Below are 25,499 nucleotides of genomic sequence, written 5' to 3' on the forward strand. Positions count from 1 at the left end.
AGGCTCTGACAAGTGGGGATGCACTGGAGGAGAGCTGCTGCCTCCACTGCTTCCCACAGAAACTCCCAGGCAGGGAGAATCTGCTTGCTTTCTGCAGCAGGAAGCACACTCTGTGTGCGTGTGTGTGTGTGTGCACACAGGCATGCTTTTTTTGACTAGCTGACATTGCAAAGAAGCTGGATTGCAACCCAAAACTATGGGTCATACTTGGAACAACTCCTGAGCTGTGGGCAGTATGAGATCATGAAATGAATCTGAAATCTGTGGCTGAGCACTCCCTATACATCTTGCTGTTAACCAAGCCTTTGAAAAGCTGCGTGAAAGAGCTGAGCTGAATTCTGTCCTAACTCAAGCTTGTTGAACTACGTTTCCCATGACACTTGTAGATGGCAAAAATGTGGAAGTCCTGTCAGAGGATGCATCTTCTCCAGGAAGAAAATTTGTAATTCTAGATGCATAAGATATACAGAGCTCGTGTGACTCACAGGATGAGTGAGCGGGCAAGTAGGAGAGACGGGTTATTCTGCAGCAGATAAAACTTCATTTCTCTTAAACAGAACAATTTTGTAATTGAATCATTGAAAAGCAGGCTCCTCAATCCCATTTTTCTCCTCTTGGAATGGGATTACTTTTCAAGTAATCACACACTTTTTAGTTAGCCTGGGTTCCTGAAATGCCTCCTGTTTCACCTGAAACAACTCTTGGCTGATTTATTCAAAACAGTAATTTATTGTGATTTATTGTTTTACCCTTTCATTCAGCTTTATTCCATTAAGAACTTGTGCATTGCAAAGTCCTGTTTCAGGTTTCTATGGTCAGGTTCGTCATATGGTTTACATCACTGCAGAACCACCCCGCTCCGGCCTGGCCACTGTCCGCGTGCGTTGGGGTCGCTTGCTGCCCTCTCCTCTCACAGACAGCCCATGGAAAGGTGAGCTGGCAGAAGCTGGATGGAATCTCTGCTTCCCTTCATCCTTTATTTGTCTGTCTTGCCAAGGGTCTTAAACACTGAAGAAACAAGGAGATGAGGGTTGCCCAAGGGGTTTACAATCCAAGCAGATGTTAGCACTCAGGCTTCTTGAAAATTTCCAGATACACTACTTTTCAGTGGAAACCAGCTTCTTGACTAAATGAGCATGGTTTGGAACATGTCTGCTTCCCATGGATAAGTCCTCTTCTGCTGAAAAAGGGAAAGTCCCAAACTAAAAAAAAAAATTCCATTTGGAAACTCAGTTCCTGTAAAACACTGTGACCTGGGGTTGCCATGTCATTTGTCTTTCCCTATCGAGCCTCCCCTTGAACCATGGACAGGAAAAAATCTGCTGAGTCCCCAGGGCTGGGTGGCCACAATAGGTCCTCAGAGCTTTACCATGAAGTCTGCCGTTTGCTCTCTTTGTGGGCAATGACAAACTCCTGATAGGCCAGAGACTCCTAAAGCAAGGTCAGATTTAATGCAAGTGTTATACGTTTGCACTATGGAGCCTAACTGCAAATTTCCTCTTGAGTGATTTTAATCTGCAGTGCCCAAATCCTGGCTTGTGGGCTTCTCTGCTCATACAGATTAATGGGCAGGATCCTTTAGCAGTATTAGATGTGGCTCTCTGCAGTCTGATGCTCAGAGATATTTTTTCTATTCACACAGATTTGTATTTTCAAGATAACAGCAACAATCACCAAATGCGTAGAAGTTTTATTTAGGCCCAGCCCGTACCTTTCTCTCCTACTGATCATGCTTCATTTCACCCTGCAGTAAGGGACATGTGATTTCTGTTGCCTCTTTGGCCTGGCTCATAACATCTGCTCATAACACACCTTGTGCAATGTCCAAAGCCGGTAAGAACAAAGTTTTCTGACAAACTAATAGAAGCTTATAGCCACAGTCCACTCTCGGTAAGACTTCACAGTATTTTGAGTTGGGAGACGCGTATACTTTTTTTTTCCAGTTACACTTGAAAGGGAGTAACTGATTCTGATCATAATTTGCCAGCTGATGCCTCGTCTTTGAGGCCACCAAGTTCACTTTCAACAGTCAGGGCAAAGGTCTGTGTTTTGTGACTACGTTTTCCTCATTGCAAAATCCTCGGCAAACAAACTGAATAGTTTTGATGTATTTTGAGGGAGTTTTGAGCATTAGTTGTGTCAGTAAAATTAGGGAAGTCTCCAGGGACACTGGGAAGTAGCTTCTTTAAAGGGAGAGCCTGGACTTTTACATTTGTAGTGCAGAGAGGTAATGAAAAACAGAAAGTTACTGCAGAGCAGAAAATCCTGACTGCTCTGAGTAGCAAGCCCTGCTGCCTTGTATTGCTTTTGCTGGCAGGCAGCAGTGGGGACGTAGCCACCAGCTTTGCCTGAGAAAGGGCTGTGAGATTAAGCTCAGGCACATAAATGAAATTTCCAGGCAAAAAAATGAACTTCGTCTGCTGCATGTAGCTGCTCACTGAAAGATGAACATTTTCAATGTGAAATATTGGAGATATTTGCCTTACCAAAATATGATAACAAAAAAACATTTATTGCCCTCCTATTTTTTCTTCCCTTCCACCATTCATCTTCTTGGGGAATCCTGGAAACTCTTCCTTGCTTTCTGACAGTTGCCTGGAGTGACTGGCGCTCTCGAAATAGCAGCAGCCCAAACACGTTGGGCTGTGTCACAACCATTTCACAAAGTCCAGCCAGATTCAAGAGCTCGTATTCTCTTTTCAGTTGACTGAAGTCTACATCTTCACTTCTGGCTAAGGCTGCCTCATTACCATGTTACCTGAGCTCACACAACATTGCCCAGTTCGCAGCTGTATTCCAGTGGGGTCTCGATCCCCCTAAACCAGGGCTCCTGGCCTGCACTGGGCACGGAGGTGTAGCCAGACACAGAGGCTGGATTATGCTGATTTTCTAGGTCAGAAAATACAGGCTGAAATTTTTGAGGGCTTTGGAATAGGGTAGACATCCCATTAACATCCCCAGAAGTATGTCTCAACAGCAGCACAAGCTCCCACACTCATCTTGTCCCGTGGGGATCCTACGTATCTGTAAGCACGCTGCAGTCCTGCCAGCTGCTGCCTGGGTCTGCCTGGTTTTAAACATGTGTGCAGGTTTCACCAAGCATCATTTTCAGGAGCATGTAGCTCACTGTGGGATAGGGTAGCAGTGCCATTCTCTCTCCTTGTAGAGCTGTTGATCTTTAGCGGTTTGATTGCTAACTTTGACTCACAACCTGAGGTGGGGACTGAGAAGGGGAGAGAAAGAGGGGACAAACATTGCTTATCTGTTTGTAAAGCTTGTCAGTATTCTCACAGGGTTTCCAATGAGTTATTATTATTTTTCTGTAGGCTTGTTATGTTTTTTGGCACTTCCCATACCTCCATATTTCAACTGTTTCCTTTGCTTTGGAGTTCTTTATAAAATGTCCCAGCAGCTGATGTTGGGTAAAACACACAACTCTGTAATGTTTGGGACACAACACGCTGCACTTCCCCGCTCTGGGTCAGTGTGACCACATACATCACCCAGCACAAGTACTAACCCCTCTGAAGTATGGCTGTGTCTCAGAACTGAAACAACCTGTGCAGTGGGGGCATTAAAATGTGTATGCTCAAGGTGAGGTACTCACCACCAATGAGTGTATTGAGGCTGCCATGGTGGTAGTGTGCCAACGGTGCTTTTAGCAATGCTCGGCTGGTTTCCTGGTCAGTTTTGTAGCCCCTAAGATTTTCTTTCCCAAACTGATAGGTACATTTAAAGATCTGTCTGAAAAATCAGACCTGCAAAAAAATAAAGGGAAAGAACTTTGGTAAAAGTATATCACCAAGGACAGAAAATAATAGCTTGCTTAAAAGCTAAGGACAAAAAAAAGGGAATGGCCAAGGAGTCTACCTCCAAAATAATACTGGATGCTGTTGATGTACTGTGCACTGCAAAAATGTAACATCATGTAATCATCCATGTCAGTTCTCACTGTAACCTCTAGTAACTACAAACTGGCTTAAGAGAGAAGCAGTGTGCATACAAACTCCGTAACAAGGCTGTCTGTGCAGCCTGAGCATGCAAGCCCCAGTCAAGAAGGCTTTGCTATACACACACAGGACTAGTCTCTCAAGAAAGTGCCTTCTGGAAAAATGGACCTTTTCCCTGTTCTGATCTTCCCAGCAGCCCACACCTCTTACCTCCTGTTTTACTTATAGCCCTGATCCAAAACTTACAAGCAGTCTATGAAATTAATGGACTTCAGCTCAGGTCTCCCCTGCTAAGACGGGATTGAGAAAAGGATGTTGTGCCTAAAGTATGGCAAGTAGATTTTCTAAACTGGTTGGCACGGTGCTGAAATGGAGACCCTTTCTACAACAACTGAAAGTCTTTGGAATGCAATTTTGCAGAGACTTTAGAAACAAGTACTTTTTTCTTTTGACCGAGACCGGATTTTCCTTGGGCCCCTCTTATTGATATGGCAGGAGAACTGGAGGCAGGAAGCCCCGTGTGAGATTAGAAACTGCCTGACAGCAGTTACAAGGCAGGAGGACATGCCTGATGCATCCCTGCTGGTTGGTTGGTCGTGGAACAGTGGTTACCCTAGGGCACAAGGTACAATTTTCTTTTGCTGCCTTGCAACGATTCTCTTTTACCACAAGATGGAGATGTAAGCACGAGTTTAGACCAGCTATAAAGAAGCTTCTTCCCCCGCAGGAAGGGATCTCCATGAGCCTTGCCCACTCAGGGACCTCGTTTTGTTGCTGTTATTTGGACCATGCATACTGGCAAGATGCATTAATTCATAAATAATAGCTGGTAGTCTGTATTGCTGTTATTGAGGGATGCTTGCATCTGAAACAATTATGTTTCTTACCTTTCTTGAAATTAAAACATCTCCGTGAGGTAGTTGGCCATAAACCATTTGAGCTCCTTGCAACTTCATGTCAGATTTTAAATCATTGCAGCAATACTAAGAGGCAAGCCTCTCTCTAAAAATACCTATGTGAATTTACGTCACTAAGTAGAGATTAGTGAGCTAATGATTAGACAGCTAATAGCCAACTATTGATTTAGTCAGCTAAATCAATTCTAAACTTATATAAGCTGCTTTATTTTCTGTTTTCAACTTCAAGAGTCATCATATACCCACAAATGTTGCTCTAAGTGGCTACAGGAAGAAATCCAGGCTAAAATGTGGCTAGGGCAGGCCCTTGTCCTACAGATCTGATGTTCAGCTGGCAGTGGTTGGCAACTTGACTGAATTAAATAGCAAGCTACATTTCACAACGTAGCGATGGGCAGCCCCTGAAAGGTTTTGGTAGAAAATATTATATCACATATTTATTTCATATGTTGCTGTAATGAAGCCTCCCATTCCTTCTGAGCTAAGGGCAGGTGTTTGGCATACTCAGCCATTCGTTTAGCCAGCATTTCCTTAGGCCTCGCACACATACAGGGGGTTGAAAGGAACTTGAGCACCCAAAATCCCATCTTGGCATCATCCATGTTATGAGGTGATACATCCTTTCATCACCAGTTTGGGACCACTGGTATCTTTGTGAATAACTCTAATCACTCTCACAGGTCTGCTCCAGGATGTGGGAGCTCTACAGAGATCAAACACTGCAACACTTTGATGAAATTTGTGTTTATAGTTATCTGGGGGGGAGGAAAGCAAAGAAGGAGAGCAGAGGAATAAAATGAAACTGGGGGGCAGGTGTTATCGTTAACCAGCAAAGATACGTGGAAAGCTGATGAAATTGGAGTTGGCAGGGAAGAAGACAGCATTTTGCCCAACTGCTCAGAGAAGATACTTGGTTTATTTGTTTATATTTATTTTGTGTCCTCCAGCACTGACACCTGGGTGAGTGGCATGTGGGGCCTTGCTGCTAGCCCTGACTGCTGTCAAGCTGAGCCTAAGTGCTGGTGCCATCGCCAGCCTTTGCGCATCTTTCTTTGTAACACAGGTGCAGGCTATGCTACTGAGGAGTAAAATCCTCAGGAGAAGTTTGGCTGTCGCGCAGCTTGCACTGCATTTAGGCAGAAATTGTGTAACATGCTTCGTGCTTTCAGTCTCTCAGAGGTGTTTAACAAACATGGTGATTTTTAGTATGACTTCATGCAGGCATAACGATTTACCTGGGCAAAAGTTAATTGCTGTGATATAGTTTTGGTTTGGAGAGGGGAGTGACTTCTGTTGTGCTGCAAGCTGGGAGCTGGAGTGGCAGCAGCAGCACTCCTGCTCCTGGTATTCTATTGCTGGTTTAAAAATCCAACTTTCCCTGGATCATAACTTAAATTATCACACAGTCCTGCAATGGTACTGTTTCTCTGCAGAGCAAAATTACTCAGATCACCAAATCCTCAAATGTCAAACAGTTTTGCGCATACATGTTTAATTTTATAATTAGGTAAGCCTGAAGAAGCCTCGTATTATTTTAAAAAATTTTGTAATTAGAATGACTGTCTGCATCTCATTGATTCAGTAGGCTGGTAACCCCGCTGTTTAAGTATACGTTAAATTTGTACTCAACTATTTGAAAGCTATTTGTTTTTCCTTGGTTCCTTACCCCTATAGTTGTATTTTACAGAGCCAAAACAGTTCAGTAATACTTCAATACCCCACATAGATGCCTGGATTGAAGTCAATCACATGCTTTTTATTGCATGCCCCTTTTTTTTTATTTCTTTTTTTAAGAAAAGGTGTCTTGTTATTGCTTTTTGGATGAGAAGTTCTGGTTAGTTACACAATGGTAGAGAAACTTGTCAGCCATATATGTTGGTCTGGCAATTTCCAGCTGCTCTTGCACACTTCTTGATTTCATGATTCGTCTCCTTCTCTCATCTGCAGCTGCCAGGTCTTACACCATGCTGGTCACTAGATTATGCCCACGTTTGGTTGGACCGGCCTTCTCATGGGTGTCCTGGAAGGTCACGGCAAGTGTCCTGCGGCTGGCTACTTGGGCTAGTCAGGAAAGAACTGGGGAATGTTCAAAGATGCCAAAGCTGGCAGTAGACATTTATTTCAAAGCAGCCTGCTTTTATGTGGGCTGTTGTGAAATGAGTGCTGAATTCTGATGTCACAGTGGAAACAATGAATAACAACCAGGTTAAAGCAACATATTGCATAGCAGAGATAATGAGATTATTCACAGAAGTGGTGTGAGGAAGTTCCTTTGAACTTCTAACACTACCCCAGCTGTTCTTCCCTCTGGGAATGTTGTTTCAACATCTGAGGTTAAATGCCTTATTTGTAAACAAGTGGAAGGGAAAAAAAAACTTTTTTTTTTTTTAATTCCTTTCTTGATTCATTACATGATTTTATTAGCTTGACCTTTGCAGTGTTTTTACATTAGCTTTTAGCTGTTACATAGAATTAGAGAGTAGATAGAGAGTAGATGATGGAGGTGTGTATCTCAGCTAGAGAATATATTCTGTTGGCCCCCCCTTAAAAGATAAGCATGTTAAAAAGCCATCAGTCACTTGTTGCACACAGATCGTAACAGTGTAGCTGAGAACTATAGGAAACAACTATGTGACCAAAGGTAGGTAGGCATGGTATGTCATAAAAGCTAGCGATACTCAACTTGTGGGTCTCATAGACTTTTCATCAGTCTTTCACAACACATTTGCTCTGATTTGAGCTCTCATGACTCTAGATATACTTATGACAAGTTGCATAAATATTCATCCTGCAGCTGTACTGCCCATGCAGTATGAAATTCTTCAGGAGTAGAAAAGGGAAGAGACAGTGGTTTGATGCAACACCTCAGCCAGAGAACATGAAATAGCGTAATGGGGATCTTATACAGAGGTGTGCTGCTTTGTTATTGGGTTTGGGGAGTTTTTTGTTTCTCTGTGATAGGCATGTCTGCTTCTGATTTTTTGTTTTCTAAGGGTTTTTCCGAATTGCTCACAGGAAAACAGCAAAGGTTTCCCGAGCAGGGTGCAACCCACAGTGAAACATAGCAGCACATCTTGACTGATTTCTGTGGTACCAGAAGTACATACTGGTGTTCCCCATTCATCACCCCTTTCTTTTGAACAGTCATCCTGAAGGGCGGTAGTTCAGTGAACAGGGAGGAAGAAGATGGAGTTATATAGAAACTTGTCTCTGTGGGAAGGGTGGAAGGTGCAGGAAGGAATCCACCTACTTCTAGGTGGTGTTAAGGAAAAGTTGAGGTAAATCTTACTCTGCCCTGCACAGGGGAAGCTGGCCCTGGGGGGTGCTGATGAGGAAAAGTTAGGAGGGGACAAAGGCATCGAGGAAGTTTCAGTCTGTTTTCCATCCTTCTGCCACACAGGAGATGAGTATGCTGGCCTTCAGCTCTCTCAAGACTTTAAGCAAGTACAGAAGTGTCTTTATTAACCCAGAGAAAAATTACCAGCATGTCCCAGCCCCGAGTGCTCCAGTGACTTAACAGAAATGTGACTTTTCCGGCTCTGATAAACAGCTGTGGTGGACAAACACTGTACTCCAGCCAGAGTACTGGCTCTGGGGCTGCTGCCACCAGTGCTTGTCTTCTGGTCTTGCTCTTTGTAGAATAAGAATGTACCTGCTGCTTCTCAATATACGTTTATAAAAGCTTTAATGCCATAGCTGCTGTTCACTGCGGGTTCTTGTCTGAACTCCTCACCCCCATAGTCTCCAGGGAGTTGCAGTTTCTCATTGTTCAATCTCCAGATTACGGTTTGAAGCATGCCATTGGGTTTTAGTGTGAAGCTGCATTTAGGACTAAGAAGAAGACAGCTGTGTGTGATTTATGTGAAAAGCATGTTAGAGGCTTACAGGAAAGAGAGGGATGGAGGAGGAGGATGTTACATCAGCTCACTTCAAGAGTCCCGTAGTGGACTTAAAAGAAAATACAAATGCTGTAGTCTAACTTTCTGTTGTAAACTCACAAACTGGGACAAGTCATTTTGGGTTAGACTGGCTTAGAGAGGAAAACAGAAACTGAGTATGAAGGAGATTCTGATTGCAGTACTTAGTAAAAAAAAAAAAAAAAAAAGTGAATGAAAACACAAATCTGTGGGTAGCATTTTCCCTCTGATGGAGAGCTCAATAAAATGTTCTTCTTCCTCACTTTTTCTCTACTTGGACAGACTTTCTTTTGTCCCTGAACCAGAGGCAGATATTTCTGAGAGGCACTTTCCAAAGACCCTTGCTCCTACCCTGCTGAGCAACACTTGCATCCGAGCAGATACAGAAATAAGCATGCGCATATGTACTTTTCTTCCACAAAATGGTCAAACATTTAAAACACCACAACTCCACAGTTCTGTTTTGAAACATCCTTTAAATTTCTAGGACAAACTCTGCTTCCAGCCTGCGGTGACTGGGAGCAGGGCGCCGGGGGAATGAATTCCTCTTCCCACCGCTGCCATGACGTGACTGCTCGCAGTCGCTAGCTGTGAGGGGTGTCCCCCCCCTCCCCTTTTCACTTTAACCTTTCTCTTATTTCACCAATATATCCCTAGATGGAAAATCACAGGGAAGTTGTGTACACCACTTCACACTTTCTAAATTCAGGCCAAATATCGCACCACGTCGTGCTCTGCCAGGCCCTGACACATCAGGTGACGCCGTCGGAGGCTTCCTTGGCACAGGGGTTTGTTTTGCCGCGCTGCCCTGACTCCACGCCATGCTGGCCGGGTCTGTTAACCTTTAAGCGTGAGAGAGCAAGAGACGCTCACGATTTCCACCACAGCCCCGCTACTGTTACTTGGCTGAAAATGGGTTTTGTGATGACATTTTCAGCGGCGGCCTGTTTCTGATCGAACCCAGGCTCTCACACAGGCGGAGGGTCTCCTCTTGCCGCTCCACACCAAGCGGCAGCTGCCGGCTGCCTGGCCTGGGGTCGCAGCGATGCCGGGGCGCGGGGTGTCGACCGGGGCGGCGCGGGGCCTGCCCCTCGTCCACCTCGACCAGGGCAGCCTTCGTGAGGGAGAGCCCTCCTCGCCGCGCTCTCCCGGCGGCTCCCGCGGGAGGGGCAGGGGGGCAGGCCTCGCTCCCCCCGCAGGGGCGGGCCGGCAGGGCGGGCGGCACCCTGGTGCCGGGCCTCCCGTCTTGAGGGGGCCGCCGGGCCCAGCGAAGGCGGGCGCTCAGGGTGGGCTGCGGGAGCTGGCTCAGCCGCCATGGGGGCCGGGGCGCTGGCTATACGCGTGAGTAGGGGCTGGGCGGCCGGGCCGGGAGGCCGGGGACGGGGGGAGCGGCTGCGGAGCGCGGCTGGGCCGCGGGGAGCGGGAGTGGCTGGCTGCCGGCTCCCTCCCGCCCTCCGCCGGGGTCCCTTGCGGGGCGGGGGGGAAGAGAGGCCGGCCTGGGCCCGGTGCCTCCTCCTCGTCCCGGCTGCTCTCCTTCTCCTCTCTCGGCAGCTACCGCTCCTTTGGGAAAAGTTAAGATTAATAAAGGCGATTCCTGGCTGCTTTTTTTCTTTTTCTTTTTTTTTTTTCCCCTTCATTTTTGCAGCCAGCGAGCAACTGCGCTGCATCATTCCCTGTGTGAAGGTTGTTGGATGAGCTGAAACAGTACGTCCCTGTGGCATATAAATAGCTTTTCTTAACTCTAGTCGTGCTGTCTGGGCAGTACTTTGCGGTGGTATCGAGCAGAGATTATTAAGTTGCTTTTTCCAGTCTTGGTGATCAGTAAGAGTTGCATTAATATTTGGACAGGTTTTCACTGTGTAAAATCAGATCTTCCATCTATCAGATCATATAACATTGAATTCTTTGTTTTGGAGCTGTTTGAGGGGGTGATTTCATTTTGATTTTGGTTAGATATGTATTTTTGGATAACTATGCATAAATTTTTGTTCCTAGTTAGCGCATCCTCTCCAGATCCTGCAGAAGTTTACTCTGCTGTTCCCGTGGACATGGGAAATGTCTCTTGGTTCTCTTACAAATTTAAATCATGAGTTTCCCCAAGTAAATCCAGCTCCGTGACTCAGGTTTTCAAATGCTGAAATGGAAACAGGCTGGAAACCTGTAACTGAGCAAGACTGTGAGGCTAATTGGAGACCTTAATTGGAAAAGCTCTCTGAGCATCACAGCTGCTCAGAAACTGCTCAAAGGATTTTTGCTGTCTTCTGAATCTAACCCAGGCTACGTGATTTTTTGCCTTGGTGTGTGTCTGCCTGGAGTGAAAATCATATATTATTCATCTAATCCTGAATAGGAACATCTCTTTTAAAAAGAGATGTGGTATTTTAATAAGTCAGTCAAATTTCAGTTCAAACACTGATACATGTACTGTTTATTGTAAATATTTGTAAGATGGTCACAATAATGCTGGTTTTATTTGTATATTGCAATTCTTTTTCACAAATAATAAAATGTATTTATGACATTTATACAAGCAACATCTTCTGTAAAGATCAGATAAGTGTTGCATAGGACCTGGGACTATAGAGCACACATGTGCTCCAAATAGCTGTGTTTAATGGGAAAAACAGAGCAAAGTGAGTGAAATGAACTGCCAGATCATTTTATATCTGAAAGAAGGACAGTCATGCTTAATAGCAGCACTGATGCAGATGTTCCTGTTGCTTACAGATTTCAGTAAAAATATAGTCTCACAAATGAAGAGATTTCAAGAGTTTGTTTAAAATAAAAGATATATGCCTTGCTAAAATTTGTCTTAACGCAGGCAAGCACCAAGACCTAGGCAAGAGTCTGAGTGCTTCTTTGTGTTACTGTACACTATTCTCTATGTGTAAGGTTTCTACTACTTGTTTGTTAATAAAACACAGTAGGAATAAGTTCATTTTTAAGCATCATGCTAGTGATATACTTCTTAAACAAACAGATTGGACTTCAAAGTAGCAATGGCCCCCGGTTCCTGCAGTGTGATGTCAGAAACTCAGAAGAAATTCATCAATAGAAAAACTTACTTTTTTTTTTTTTTTTTTGAGTGAGTGAGGTTTGCTGAGTTGTACTGTGCTTGTCTGTAATAGTGAAATAATGCTTATGTGTGTATGGAATTCACAACTGTGGTGGGTGATGCTGCTGCTCCTCTGCCTTGAGCTGTCTTTCCAAACATGCAACACTGGATGCTGATTTAGATTTCCGTCTATTATTGATCCTATAAATTAATCATATGTTATTCCCTTGGGTTTTATTGGCTATACTCTCATGTTTTCTCTGTCGCTGCAACTCAAAACTTGTGAGAACGTTGTGCCTCCAGAAGAACCTATGGGATGTACGCAATTAAGGGTTTATTGTGGAGTGGTTTTTCCACCTCCCTTATTATGTGTGATTAGATTACACAGTCCTTTTCTAACCTTGAAACCTTAGCAATTAAATTTCAGACTTAGCAGATACTAAGCGTAACATAAAGTCTTTCATAAGGTTTCATCTCACCTGACGGTGGCCACAATTAATCCCTAGGGAACCGCATCTGGAAGAAGGATTCAGTGAACCTTCCTCAGAGTACTCTCCCAGACTCTGACAGGCATCCTGGAGACAACCTGAACTAATGGTGGTATACTGGGATTTTTCATGTTCAAATTTGTCCGGTTGCTTTTGTAACCCATGTGAACTGCATGAGCTACAACAGCAGTCTCCTGCGATTCCCAATTACTAGTTACTCTAGTAACAAGCTTGCATACAAAAGCGTGTCTTTCTCCCATATCTTAACTACAGTCTGCTTACACTCCTTTCCTGTTAGTTACTCTTGTAGTTTTTTCTCTGTTCATTTTTATTTTCCTATTTCACAGAGATTTTCCTGTGGATTAAAAGGCAGCAAGACCAAAACCTTATTCTGGAGCACAGAAGCCAGTTTTGATGGATGTGCTTATGTTGTGACTATGCAACCTTCTGCAGCAAATGTGACTGATGCACTTTTTTTTTTTTTTTCCTCTGCTCCTTTAAGCAAAGCAAATCAGCTGTGAGATTGAAGGAGGACATGAAAAAGATAGCTGCGTTTCCACTGAACAAGCAGAGGGACACAACCTGTCCAAAGGTGTTTGGTGTGAGTCTTCTGGAGCTCCAGCAGCAGGGACTGAGCAAGAACGGCATCCCTATAGTTGTGTGGAATATAGTCGAGTACCTCACCCAGCATGGTAAGCTTAATGGAATCATTTTTGCTTAGTAGCATTCTCTGTGTCAGACTCCTCAAAGGGAGGGATCCGTCTTTTTTGTGGTACAGGGGCTAAATATAGCTGTGGCCCTAACCACAGGCAAAGAATATTACTGAGTGTGGTTTGCTGCTTTTTTTTTTCTGCCTTGATGCTGAACTTACTTTTTTAATAGGATGTTTATAAAGATAAACTACAGTGTTACAAAGTAGCATGTTCTCATAAACAAGCTGTTCCATTTATAGATGGAATGTATTTCATTTGTGAAGGTTTGCATAATTTTCTAGTTGCAAAACATTCTTTAACCCTTTCTGACAGTGAGAAGACGTAATTATCTATATAGAGATATTCATGCGCACACACACGTCCCATCAGAGAACATTACTAAATAGGAATACATGTTCTTACAGGTTTTCAGATAGATTCCAGTTATTATTAATCCCCTCAGGGAAGTAGGTGTCCAATTCTTAGCTTCTCCTTGCATTCATTTAATGGGACTTTAGTTCCTGTTGTTGAAATACATCTCTTTGCAGAAACACAGAGCACCATTGGTGCACAGATGTACCCTATGGCAGTTGTTCAGCAATGGAAAAGATTTTGTGGAGGTAACTTCATGTCATAGGAAGCTGCATCTGGTTTTACCCTAAGGTTTTTTTTTTTAGCTACTCAGTAATGATAATCCAATTGTGGAGCCTTAGATTCCATGTCTGTATCTTGACAGACCCTTAGAAGTTGATAGATGCAAACATGGCTTAGAAGTTAGCTTGGATTAAGGTACAGCGCAAATTTAAAAGATGATCCTACTTTTTCATAGCAGTATCTTGCTTGATCTACTTCAACTTGCCTTAAAGTGGTCTGCTAGAACACTGAAAGAGCAAGAATAGAAAAAGGTTTTGCATCATTTAGGTTTAATCGAAACCAGAAGCTGACAAACACTCTTGACTGCAAGTTGTGGGCTGTGCTCTGTGTTCCATAAAAAGGATCTGAATTCCACATGACTATTTCTGAAATGCAAACTAAACAAGCTAAGTTCTCTACTCTGCAGGAAGATTAGCTAGGCTGCTGAACACCAAGGTGATTATCCAGCCCCGATAAAGATACAATCCATTCTCTTTCTCAAAAGTGAAAGCAAGATCACAAAGGTGCCCTTTTACATGGGAAGTTCTTGAAAAGGGTGTCCTGTGCTTGCCTAAGGTTTGTTTCGTGAGTTAATGGTGAAGTTAATTGTGAAGACATATTTAATAGAGGCCCAGGTATGAATTCAAACTATTTGGAGGCAGTGTTCTGTGAATCACAGTTACTGTTTGTTCAGTATTGTCTTACAACTCCTCTTCCGCAAAGATGTTTTAATAGACATTGTAGGGCTTTTTAAAGCCAGACCATTTCAGAGCCTCTCTTTTAGCTCATGAGGAACTGACCACCCATTTGAAAAAGCTGAGCTGTTGGGCAGCTACATCCTTGAATTAAGTTTGCAGTAAGCTGCCTATTTTCAAATTTATAGGTGAAGCCAAGTTTTCCTATGCTGAATTTAATAGTATCTGATTACTGTTACCAGTATGTTCTAGCCTCTATTTCCATAAACGACTGAGAGCAAAGGAAGTTTTATCTGCGTGGGGACCGTGTCCTTTGCTCACTTGGTGCTGCAGAGACGAAAATTATTGAGATGTGGTGTTTTCTACTGCCCCCAAGATGGCAGTACAGCACATCGTGTAAGTGCGTTTTGTTGTGAGTACAGGAATACAAGATCTGTAAGCTTGAGTGCTTGTCCATTTTTTTTTTTCCTTACTAGATCAGTGTGTCTTCTGGTCCAATAAAAGAGACTATTTCTCTCTACAAACTCTGCTGCACCAATATTGATTTCTTGGACTGGAAGCATTCTCTCAGGCTGCTGTTTAGCGATGTCTACTCTGAACTGATGAAAACCATACGTGTTTTAATCCTTTCAGTGTTATGTTTCTGAAGAAGAATAAGCAGGTCTGTAGAGACAGTATTAGAAAATGCAGAATTTTTGTGGTGAAAGTGTTTTAGAGAAAATTAATTTACTGAGTTCAGTTTTAGGTACTTCAGTGAAGCTTTTGAATCTCAGCATATGCCTAGAAAGTGATGTTTGACACAGTATGATTCATCTGGCTTCCTCCATGGAAATCTCCTTCTTTCTGCATCTCCTTCACTGGGTGTGGGGTGTCTGGCCTGAAGTGATTGATACCATTTCTTTTTCATTGTGAAATACTTTGGGCTTTGTGCTGTCCAAAATACACATTTGCTTACTGAGATTTTCTGCTGCAGTAAAGTTGCAGTGCTCATTATGGAGTTACTGCTGCAACCACCACATATTCAGATGGTTTTGCTTCATTATGGTCACAGGTGAGAAACTGTTACCCTGAAATGCGAAGCTTGAAGTAGCCATGTGTATGAATTTGGCAGAGTCCTGCTTAAAGTAACGGGCTGCTTGCAAAAGTGAAACAACAGAACTGTTTTGTAGAATCTGGATAGTGTTCTGTTGAAATATACCAATGCAAAATGCAGGTGTCTCAAGTGATTTCTGTGTGTTGTGAGGTTAGAGCAATGCCACTGAGTTTTGTGTGTTCTCAAAGAGTATCCCAGGCCTCAAGATCTAGTGACTAGTATTTGTTAATTATCATAATCCAATGACTTGACTAGAGGGAGTTTCTGGGAGGAAAACAGTAAATTTTTGTTTTAAACTGTGCTGTATTAATTGCCTTCCTTTGTATTTCTACAAGTGCATTATTCACACTAGGATACCTGTTTCATCATATCACTGGGGTGTCTTAGTTCAGCTCAATCTCATATGCAATATATAATTACAGGTATGACGCAGGAAGGCCTCTTCAGGGTAAACGGCAGCATGAAAATGGTAGAACAGTTGCGTCTGCAGTATGAGCGTGGAGAAGAAGTGGAACTCGTTAAAGATGGTGATGTGTACTCAGCAGCCAGTCTGTTGAAATTATTTTTGAGAGAATTGCCAGATGGGATTATCACCTCTGCCTTACATCCCAAGTTCATTCAGCTTTACCAGGGTAAGTGAGAGGTAAAATCTCCATCCTTCAATGCGCTTGCTTTCTGGATAATTGGTTACGCAGTAAGCATAATACAATCTGTTTCATAGTTTACCTACTTTGTTCTGGATTTCCTTTGACTTTAGCTATCACCTGCTCCCAGAGTGCTCACAGATGTGCAATTTTGAGTCTTGGCAGAAATCACAGTAGTGTTACAAGAGACGGAAAATTGTTTCTTATGTGTTTGGTAAAATCTGGATTATTGATGATTTTCTAATCCAGTTATATCTGCTGAATATCAATTGAAATGATTGGCTGTGGTTTCTTTGAGCAAGCTTGTAGACAATAGCTGCAGTCTCTTTAGGACACAGACTTGCTTCTGTTTTGCTAGGGTGATTTCGGGCAACTTCATTCTAATGGACTCTGAAAAGTTATAACAACTTCACCGCTAATCAAATTGAATATCCATTGGGCCCAAAGCATACATTGTCTAAGTTTCTGCTTCTCACTAAGTAATGTGATTGCCCATCAAAAAATGTGCCAGTTTGCAAGTAACAGCAGACTTTACCTTTTATTCCCCATCATAGCACACAACCAGGAAGACTTCTTCCCCACCAGCAAAAGTAGTGGATCATCTATAAGAAAGAACATCACTTCTGCTTTAGAAAGTTGAAACTTGCACAACTGTCTGTCAAATGATTTCTCAATCTAATTCATCTGTAGCAGACAGTCTGTGTTGTTGTTATGTGGAATAGATGGTGTTTGGCCCTGTCCCTTGACTGTGTGGGTCAGCAGCGGTTCTTTTCTCTTGCTGCAGGCGGTCAATGCCTCTTCTTGCTGTCTTCCTAAGTAGCTGCAAAGTGAGTGGGTAAATGTTACTAGAGATGTGCTCTTTACAGCAAAGCAGGCAAATGTGATGCATGATCTGACATGCATCCCCAGTGGAAGATGCTGCAAAGTTCTCACACTCTTGTCCTGAGGTCTCCGTTCTGCTTTTCTGGCCTGCAGTGGAGATGAAGTTTAGCTGTTGCCTGGAAGAGGGAGAACACGACCGTGTCTTTCCTTTCATTCCTGTTTGGGAATGTACAGACTGTTGAGGGTGTACTAGAGAAGAGCTCTGTGCCTTCCCTTGAGCGCAGGCATTTCAGCTGTAATCAGGTTGTATGTGGGCTGTGTAAAATACCTTCCTCATTTAGTAAAGTTGTCTGGAGCCCAAGGGTAGGGTTCAGGAAGTGTTGTGTAGGAAGGTGCCATTGTTTTAGAAAGTCCCTTTTTTGTGGCGATAGCTGTACATGCTTTTGAGTCTTTTAGATTTCACCAGGTCTGACTCATGAGCTGTATGTAATTATGTTCTTTCTCATATATCACCATTTAAGTGGAAATGTTGTTTAAGTTGCACCTTTGCTGTTCTACATCCCTTTCCCCACAAAGGTCATACTGATGTATTGAACTACTGATCTACTTTGTGAACAATGCTGTTTGTGGAGAGTTTAATTCGTTTCTGCTTCCCACAGGAATGCAAAATCACCATAGTACTTTCTATGGAAATGAGATAGATGTCTTTACTTGCAGATTTACCCACCAAGCCTTCATGTTTCAAAAAACAGTTACTGGTGTAACTGAGGAACCCAATTCTGCAAAGTCAGCCCAACTGTGATGTGTCTTCATAGCTAAGTTTGCCTGTATTGCACAATAAGCTCCAGTTATAGTCCCATTATCATTTTGATTAGGGGGAAAAAAAAAATCTTATCTGAAGAATGCCAGATTGGCTGTTATGGCAAGGGGAAGGCTTTTGTAAAGTTTGAAGAAAACTGAGGGTTTTTTCATGCCCTAAAAAATACAGCATAAATGAGTTGCTATGAAAGGCACTGACAACTTTCATGGGGTTCAGATTAGCTTAAGTGGTAGATGGGCCTTTGTTTACAGTTAAAAGATCAACCAGCTATGCAGGATTGGAGGAGTTATCTATTCACTTATCAAAGTATGTACAAGGGTGTTCATTGCAAAAGGGTACCAGGAGAGTGTGTGCCTGGGTGTTCATTGTGTAAACTATGAAGAAAGTAGGTCAAGCCATTTTCTGAGCCAACAGGTTATTAAAAAATAAATTTAAATCTGGAGCCCCTTCGCTGCATGCCTACAGTGAAGGCAATTACAAGCTCTGTAACAACCTCTGTAATTCCCTCCTGTTGAAGCTTTGTGTGGGAAATGTTTTTTTGGGATTATATTAGAGTTCTTTTGGAATATTTTCAGGGATTGGTATCAGCATTTTTTTAAGTCAGCTGAGATCTTGGCCTGAGAATAGCACACAATTACTTTACTTCCTATAAACATTGTGAGTGAGTGATTCCTCTAGTTAAAAATAGATAGACTGAAAATTACAAATTTTGCCTGTAGTTGTAACCCTTTTTAATTCCAGGTATAGTCTTTGTTACCATACCAAAGAATAAATAATCTGCCCTTTTATGACAACAGGAGAACCTGACCTATTGGTAGTTCAGGAAGTCCGTGCAGCTGGTTTGGCGTGCTGTCTGCAGCCTGTGTAATGTTGTGTGAAACAGAGCTCTACATGCTGCCCCCAAACCCTGACGCACTGCTGTTTATATAAATATTCAGCATAAAGCCAAGACTATTCAGTTCCAGAAAACATCATGTAGTGTACCCTAAAGGCTGTTCGGCGTGTCCTGATGTTCTTTCTTTGCCCTTGGAGAAGGTCGGTGGCAGTGGGAGCTGAGAAGGGCCTCCCTCTATAAATGATATTGATCAGAGATGTGTGTAGCAAGTGCAGGCCGGGGACATGCTGATAGTGATCTTTGTGTTGGCCAGTGTCCTCCGAGCACCTCACAAATATGAAGGCTGCTCCTTGCAGGGAGTCCTGGGGTAAAAAACGTCCATCACAATCTCTCTCATGACTGAGGCTTCACTGCGGAGCAGAGCTGTGCCTGCCCATGCAAAACAGGCCGTGCTTACAGAGTGGTGAAAGTTTCTTTCAGAAACCTCAGCTGGAAGAAAACAGCAGCTCCCATACAGCAATCCCTGCTTGAGCTTGTTTATTCCTTCTGGCTTTTCATTCCTTATCTTTTATATCGTGATCACTGACTCTTCAGACATTTGTACCTACTAAAAACTGTATGCACAGCTTTTACCCCCTTTCACAGGTCACTTGCTTTCAGCAAGACAGGTTGCTATTATACTTTTCCTTTTTAGCATACAGAAAGATTTTTCCTTACATGAATTTCTTTTTTGTCATCGTTGTTGCATTCCCCCCTTCTGTAGGGGTACAGTGAAATGTAGGCTCCTGCCTTCCTTTGGTATTCAGTCTAATTAAGTTGAATGCTATTTGATAACTCTGGCTTCTTGACATTGCTCCATCCTAGAGAATTTCTATTTTTCAGTGGGCAGCAGCTAGATGCGAGTTCTATCTCACATACCTCCTCCTGCTCACAGCCTGCCATGGCTGGCAAGGTTTTGTCTGGCACCCATGAACAGTCCTGCGAGTTTCAGGGATAGGGAGGCGGTGGATGGGAAGGAGGAGCTCCCTTTTAGATCAACAGGTCACTTTAGGGAATGTTTAGTAGCCAGCAGCTGTTTGAGTTACATGAACAAGCAGAACCAAAAAATAAAGGTTGTGTTGGGGGATTTTAGAGGTCAAATTTCAACCTGAACAGTGACTGTGAAAAGGAATAAATGAATGTGAGAATGAGTAGGTGAGAGCTGACCCTTTAACCACGGTAACTGCAGCAGAGCAGCAAATCAGATTCACTAGTTGTCTGTGGTTCTCCAGGCTCTTGTGGCATGATTTTAACCTTTTGCTTTGACTTTTATTGCCACTTTGGTGTTATCAGGACTAGTTCCAAACTAGAGAAGTAACTTCTGTTTTCCACATGCAGAAGATGTTTGTTATGCAGTAAAAACTCTTGGAACTGGATTTCTTGTGGAGATGATGACACTCAGCAGAGCTGCAAAAGAAGTGAGAGTGCTCTGCTCCCAATATGTTGGAATGAAGCATAAATACAGCTCTGCAAAGTGTCTTGATGATGCAGAGCGAGGGGTATCAAGTTGAATTGTGATGACAACCTTATGATGAGGACTTCCAGCATTTCTGCTACTGATGGCAACAAGGCGTGATTTTTTTTATTTTTTTTTTCCTCTGAGGCAGGATCGTGTCTGAAGCAGATTGCTTCTTGGCAAAGAGAGACTCAAGTCCCACTTCCCATAAATTGTGGGGGTGGAAAGAAATGCTTTGATTCCTCCAACAGCCCGGTGGGTGCAGTGGTACTGCAATGTACAACCTGCTGCCTGCGTGCCGAAGATTAACTTCCTAGGCCATGTTGATAGCTACAGACAGATGCAAGCTTTTCTGTCTGCTCTCCAAGCTGGTAGCATGCAAGGCAGCTGAAAGCTATGCAGACCTGGTGGCATGACACTGAGCCTGAGACTCTCTTCCTCACCTCACAGCAGAGATAATTAGCTAGAGGATGGCACCATGCTGATATGATTTCAGTACTTCCAGGCTGGAGTTGTTTGGGGTCAGACCATTTGAGACATGAGCAAAGCAATTGCACACACCTGTCTGCAGGCACCCATACCTTTAATGATGTTCAGGCAACATGCTCTGCAGGGGGAAGGACTAGCATGAAGAGGGAGGAATTGGGGAATTAGATCGTGCCTGTAGCATGTCAAAGAAACTCAATATGTTCAGAAATAGTATGAACCATTGGAAAATATGTCCCTCTTGTTGTGATCTGTGGGTGTATACTGAAATTAAATGAGACTGAAAACACCCTTGCAAATGTGTCTGTGCCTCCTACACTGTTGAGGCTCCTGTTTCTAGTTGATTAACATTTTTAGAGAGACTGCCCGTCCATTTCAGTTGTCTCCTTGAATTGTCCCTCAGTAGCGAGCCCCTAGCTCAGTTCTGAGTTGCCACATTGCCCTTGCTGGCTTCTTTGGCCCTCTGCTTGTCATGCTGTGTTCTGTGTCCTCCTGCTGCTGAGCCCAGATATGGCCTGAAGGCTGCTGGTTTTGTTCCTCTTCTCAGCCCAGAAACCACTATCTCATCCCTGGTTTCAAGCCCTTCCTGGCTGCTCATCTAGCTGAGCTTCTCTTGCAGACCTCTGCTGGCGTGCCATCTGCTTCGCATGGCTTCTGGCAGGCTCTCAAAATAAAAAAGAAAATGCCTTTGACTCTGCTTTGAGAGCACCTTCCCGTTAGCCTTCGTTCTTCTTTTACTCCTTTCTCCTTCTCTCTGCTGGATTGGGCAAAATTTTCGAAAGACTTTCATGTACTGTGGTAGCTGGCCATATCTGGAAATATGGCTTCAATATAGGTTCCTGAATTGCCTTTGAAAATCTGGCACTCTGCTGTTTCCATTATTGACAAGTTCGTTTGTCTTGTCTCAGGATGCTGCAGAGACTGAAGCATATGCTTAGCTTCACGCCACCCTCTTTAATCTGACTGAATAAGAAAGACTGCACTTGGTAGTCTTGACTTCCATGGGGCAGCTCGTAGTTCACAAAATTAGGCATGTACATAAGCTTAGGGCTTTGGTACACTTGATGCTTGTCTGCTTGGTAGCATAAACAGCTCTGGTGCTCTAATGTTTCTCTGATGGTCAGTGCCAGCTGAGTAAACCTTAGCGATTGACTTTGAAGCAAATTGAAAAAATTGTCTAGCAGGTGGACAAAAGGAGGAGGAATGCTCCAAGCAATTGGTTGTCGTGACTCAAGACTATTTTTGTTCTCTAGCAAGTTGAAAAGCTGTTTTAGTTGAAGTAATATGGTCGTGGATAGCAGATGTATACTTGTCCTGAAAAATGTACCAAGTGCATGGAATACTGTGTATATATGTCACACTAAATTCACCACAAATTATAATAGTAATTTTTAAAAAATAAAGCTGAAATCCATGAAATAATTCTCCTGTTGCTGACGCTTATCAAATTAGTTTTGATTTTTGGATTGTACTGTGAGAGAGGCTTGAGTTCCTTCCTTGCTTTTTCACTGGAAAAGGAGAGAGAGAGAGGAAAGCCGTATTTTCTTTCTCCCATTCCACAAGGACAAGGGATTTCATGGCTCAGTGCTGCCTCACATTGTTCAGTGTCTCTGTATCCTTCAATTAGGGTAATTTCTCAAGATCTTATGATCTGATCTGTCTCTGTTCTTGAAAGTACAAAAATGAACAAAGGTTTGGCTGTGCCCAGTGATCAGCATCTCTGGTGTTGATCTGCACCACATAATACATCATGGTTAATGAACAGAGACATCCTACCCACCAAATACAACTGAGGCCAATAGCTTTGTTTGTTGTCAGAGTGCAAACCTGTGCTCAGAATGTTTTGTGGAGGTCATTAACATCTCGCTAGTTTGGAAGGGATGGAAAATCCTTCAGTAGAGGGAAAAGTACCTGTCAATCTAAAGCCCCAGTGGGAGGCTCAGAGAGGCAATTAGTTCTCAAGGGCATTCCCTAATTAGGTGGTGGGGTGATGGTGGTGGAAGAGGTGTGGGGTTTTTTCTGAGAGATTGCTTTGGCTTTCCTTATCATAACTGCAAGCAATTTATAGTAGAAAACACTATGTGCTAGGTTTTTTGTTGTCTGAAGAGAAGTATGTTAGGAAGTGAATTTTAATGTTCTGGCTATGTGGAAATTAATTGTGTTTTGTTTTTCTTTAAGCTTCAAGAAAATATAATTAGTAATCGAGTCAGAAACTGTCCAGTCCACTTTGATCAGTGCAAATACAATTAAATTCCTTATTGTTATTGCACTTAATACAGCCTTCAAAAGCATCCTGAAATTTAGCTGCAGAAATAAATCAGATTTTTTCGTTTTACTGTTACCAGGCTGATTCATAGTAGCAAAGTCATGATTGTTTTTATTCTGTATAGCTAAGGATCATAAGGGCTTCTGAATGAAAAGATACTTTGTTACCCTAGGCATGGGGAGGATGTCTGTATTCCCATGGTAAGCCAGCAGCTACTCTGGGACAAGGCAATCTGTTACAGAGAACACAGAGGAATAGCATTTAGTGTCAGCTCATTTTGGCTTTGTGTAATAAAGACATTCTTCCAACCGCTAGAACTGGTTTTAAACCTTAAAGTACATCTCTAAGGAGAAGCAATTACCCAACAACAGTCTTACAGCATTAACACCATCAGCCTATAAGGCTGATAAATAAAGAAGAAAAGTACTAGAAATGCATAGCTGCCCTTATGCTAATGGACACTGCTTATAATTGGATCAGTGAGGAAAACCTTTAGGCCCAGTGATCTTCTACTGTTGCACAAAAAACAAGAACTCTGCATATGTGAGAGTTTCAGTGAAATTTCATTTTGGTGGAGTGTAGAAGTGAGTGTTTCCAAGCATTAAGGCATACTGTTTTGGCATAAAGAGAAGGAAATACTGAATTGTTTTCAAAACTTTGCTGTTATTAGCATGTAAACCCGAGATTTTGGTGGGCACAAATTACTTTTTGGACTGTGTTTTTGGGGTGGAGGAGGGGAGCAAAGAATTTTGCAGGTTTTGAGTTCAATTCCAGAAGCAGAACAGAATTAAGTAGAAGCTATGTGTGAGGGCAAGCTTGTGTTCACTGCCTGGGTCTGTATAAACACAGCATCTGTGAAGTTCATGCAATTTTTTATTTAAAAACCAAACAAACAAAAGACCGTAACAAAAACCTGCATGAAAGAAAATTGACCTTAGTCATACTTTGATATTACTCCCTTCCATACAGGAAACCTTTACCTGTACTTAAATTCTAGAAGATTGTACAGTACAACAAGGCTACTCTCTAACTGTAGGCCACATTTTCACTTGTTATGAAGTGTAACACTGCCCTGAAGAGCCTTTTTTCCATAAGCAACACTCCTCGCCTAAGACTTAGTACAGAGTCGTTACTCTGACAAAAAGATAAAAAAGGGAGCTTTTCATAAAATGTGCTTGCAGAAAGTACTGTAGTACTGTTATTTTAACACCTGCATTTCAGGAGCCTGTTTGTTTTACTGTTCTTGCTTTCTTCTTTTTGAAGGTTTTCATTGGAGGGAAAACTAAAACAGAGTATGAGATGGGGTTTGGGAAGCAGAGACAACATCCAGAAGAAGCAAGGAAGCAGGAGATCTGGTAGAACTGGAGTTAAAGCAGATATAGCTATGTACTGGGTGGGCACAAACATGCTCCAATGCTATCAGCTATGACCGCTGCTGATTCTGCTCAGGAAAAGAGTTACAATGTAAAGGTGAACATGAAACAGTGCCAGTGGTGGCCAAGGTGAACCTCAGGAGAAACGTGCAGGTTCTCTGAGGAAAATTGAGGGGTTTGGAGGATTCTGTGTCTGAACAGAAATAAGACTGAATTTTAGATCCCACTACTTGCTCACCCATGTAAGTAAACTGTCAGCAATGTAGAAAACCATAAACATATGTTTTTTCTTCTCTTGTTTTTCCTAGACACTAGAAACGACATGCAGAAGGAAAGTAACTTGAAAGAACTCCTTAAAGAACTGCCTGATGCTCATTACTGCCTGCTGAAGTATCTGTGCCAGTTCCTAATAAAGGTTGCTGAACATCATGTAGAGAACAGGATGAACCTTTGCAATCTTGCCACTGTATTTGGACCAAACTGCTTTCAGTAAGTTGGGGTTTTCACTTTTCCCCATATGTTGATGGAGAGTGTATTGGAGCAGATGGCCAGAAATGTAGCTCGGAACCCTAATTTGTCAGGGTGATAAAATGGAGGCAATGGCTGGGGCTCAGTGATAAATTTTAGTGGTAAAGCTATTGTTTGAGCTGAATGGGAGTTGAGTTGCTCTCCCACCTCCTCTTGCTATTTTGCTAAACAGTTTTCAGTTTTTTATTGCTGCATTGACAGCAGAGCAGGAATATAACAATGAAAGTCCTTCAGACTGTAAAAGTGCAGGGAGACATAGGCTCATACAGCTTTCTTCCTTTGCCATCAGATAACATGGATGCTTCTCTGCAGAAGGCTTTGAGAAAGGATACCTGGGGGGAAAAAGACTCTTATGCAGCACCCAGGTGCTGTATAATTTCTAGAGATGGATACTGCATACTCTGCAGATTTGGCCTTGTGATCTGGTGTCTGTTCTCAAGATGCCAATGATTCTGGGCTCTTTATCCTTCCAGTATATTCAGAAACTCATCTGGAGGCTATGGAATTCCACTGGTCTCTTGAGAATTCTTACTGAACTCACTAGTTTCACTAGTTTCTTTCACTGGGCCCAGTTCCTTGGTGTTTGTGGTGAAGACAACACGTTGTACATGCTCGTGGAGCTCGCAGCAGTAGTGAGAAGAGTTATTTCCAGGTGCAATAACACAGTTGAGAATGTTTCTCTTGAGTCACTACTGTGATGCAGTGCACCGTTAGCATCTTCACCCAGGTCTTGTTTGTAATACACCCACTGGCTGGCATCCAAGATCTAAGATGTGGGAGACATGTAGGG

The 25,499-nt window shown here is 42.8% G+C and overlaps 1 protein-coding gene across 7 annotated transcripts in view; it reads left to right on the forward strand.

Annotated features, from left to right (window-relative positions):
• The first annotated feature begins 10,006 nt into the window (after positions 1–10,006).
• Positions 10,007–25,499, forward strand: part of FAM13A (family with sequence similarity 13 member A) — a 133,273-nt gene continuing 117,780 nt past the window's right edge. For 6 of the 7 annotated variants that reach the window (XM_075751617.1, XM_075751618.1, XM_075751620.1 and 3 more), the window contains exons 1-4: positions 10,007–10,125; positions 12,830–13,019; positions 15,863–16,072; positions 24,490–24,670. In XM_075751617.1, coding sequence (XP_075607732.1) covers positions 10,099–10,125; positions 12,830–13,019; positions 15,863–16,072; positions 24,490–24,670 — 608 coding nt within the window. In that variant the 5' untranslated portion in view covers positions 10,007–10,098. The remainder of the gene's footprint in view (positions 10,126–12,829; positions 13,020–15,862; positions 16,073–24,489; positions 24,671–25,499) is intronic. The other variant, XM_075751623.1, reaches the window with a different exon arrangement.

Source organism: Balearica regulorum, chromosome 4 (genome assembly GCF_011004875.1).
Source record: "Balearica regulorum gibbericeps isolate bBalReg1 chromosome 4, bBalReg1.pri, whole genome shotgun sequence".
NCBI classification, from domain to species: Eukaryota; Metazoa; Chordata; class Aves; order Gruiformes; family Gruidae; genus Balearica; species Balearica regulorum.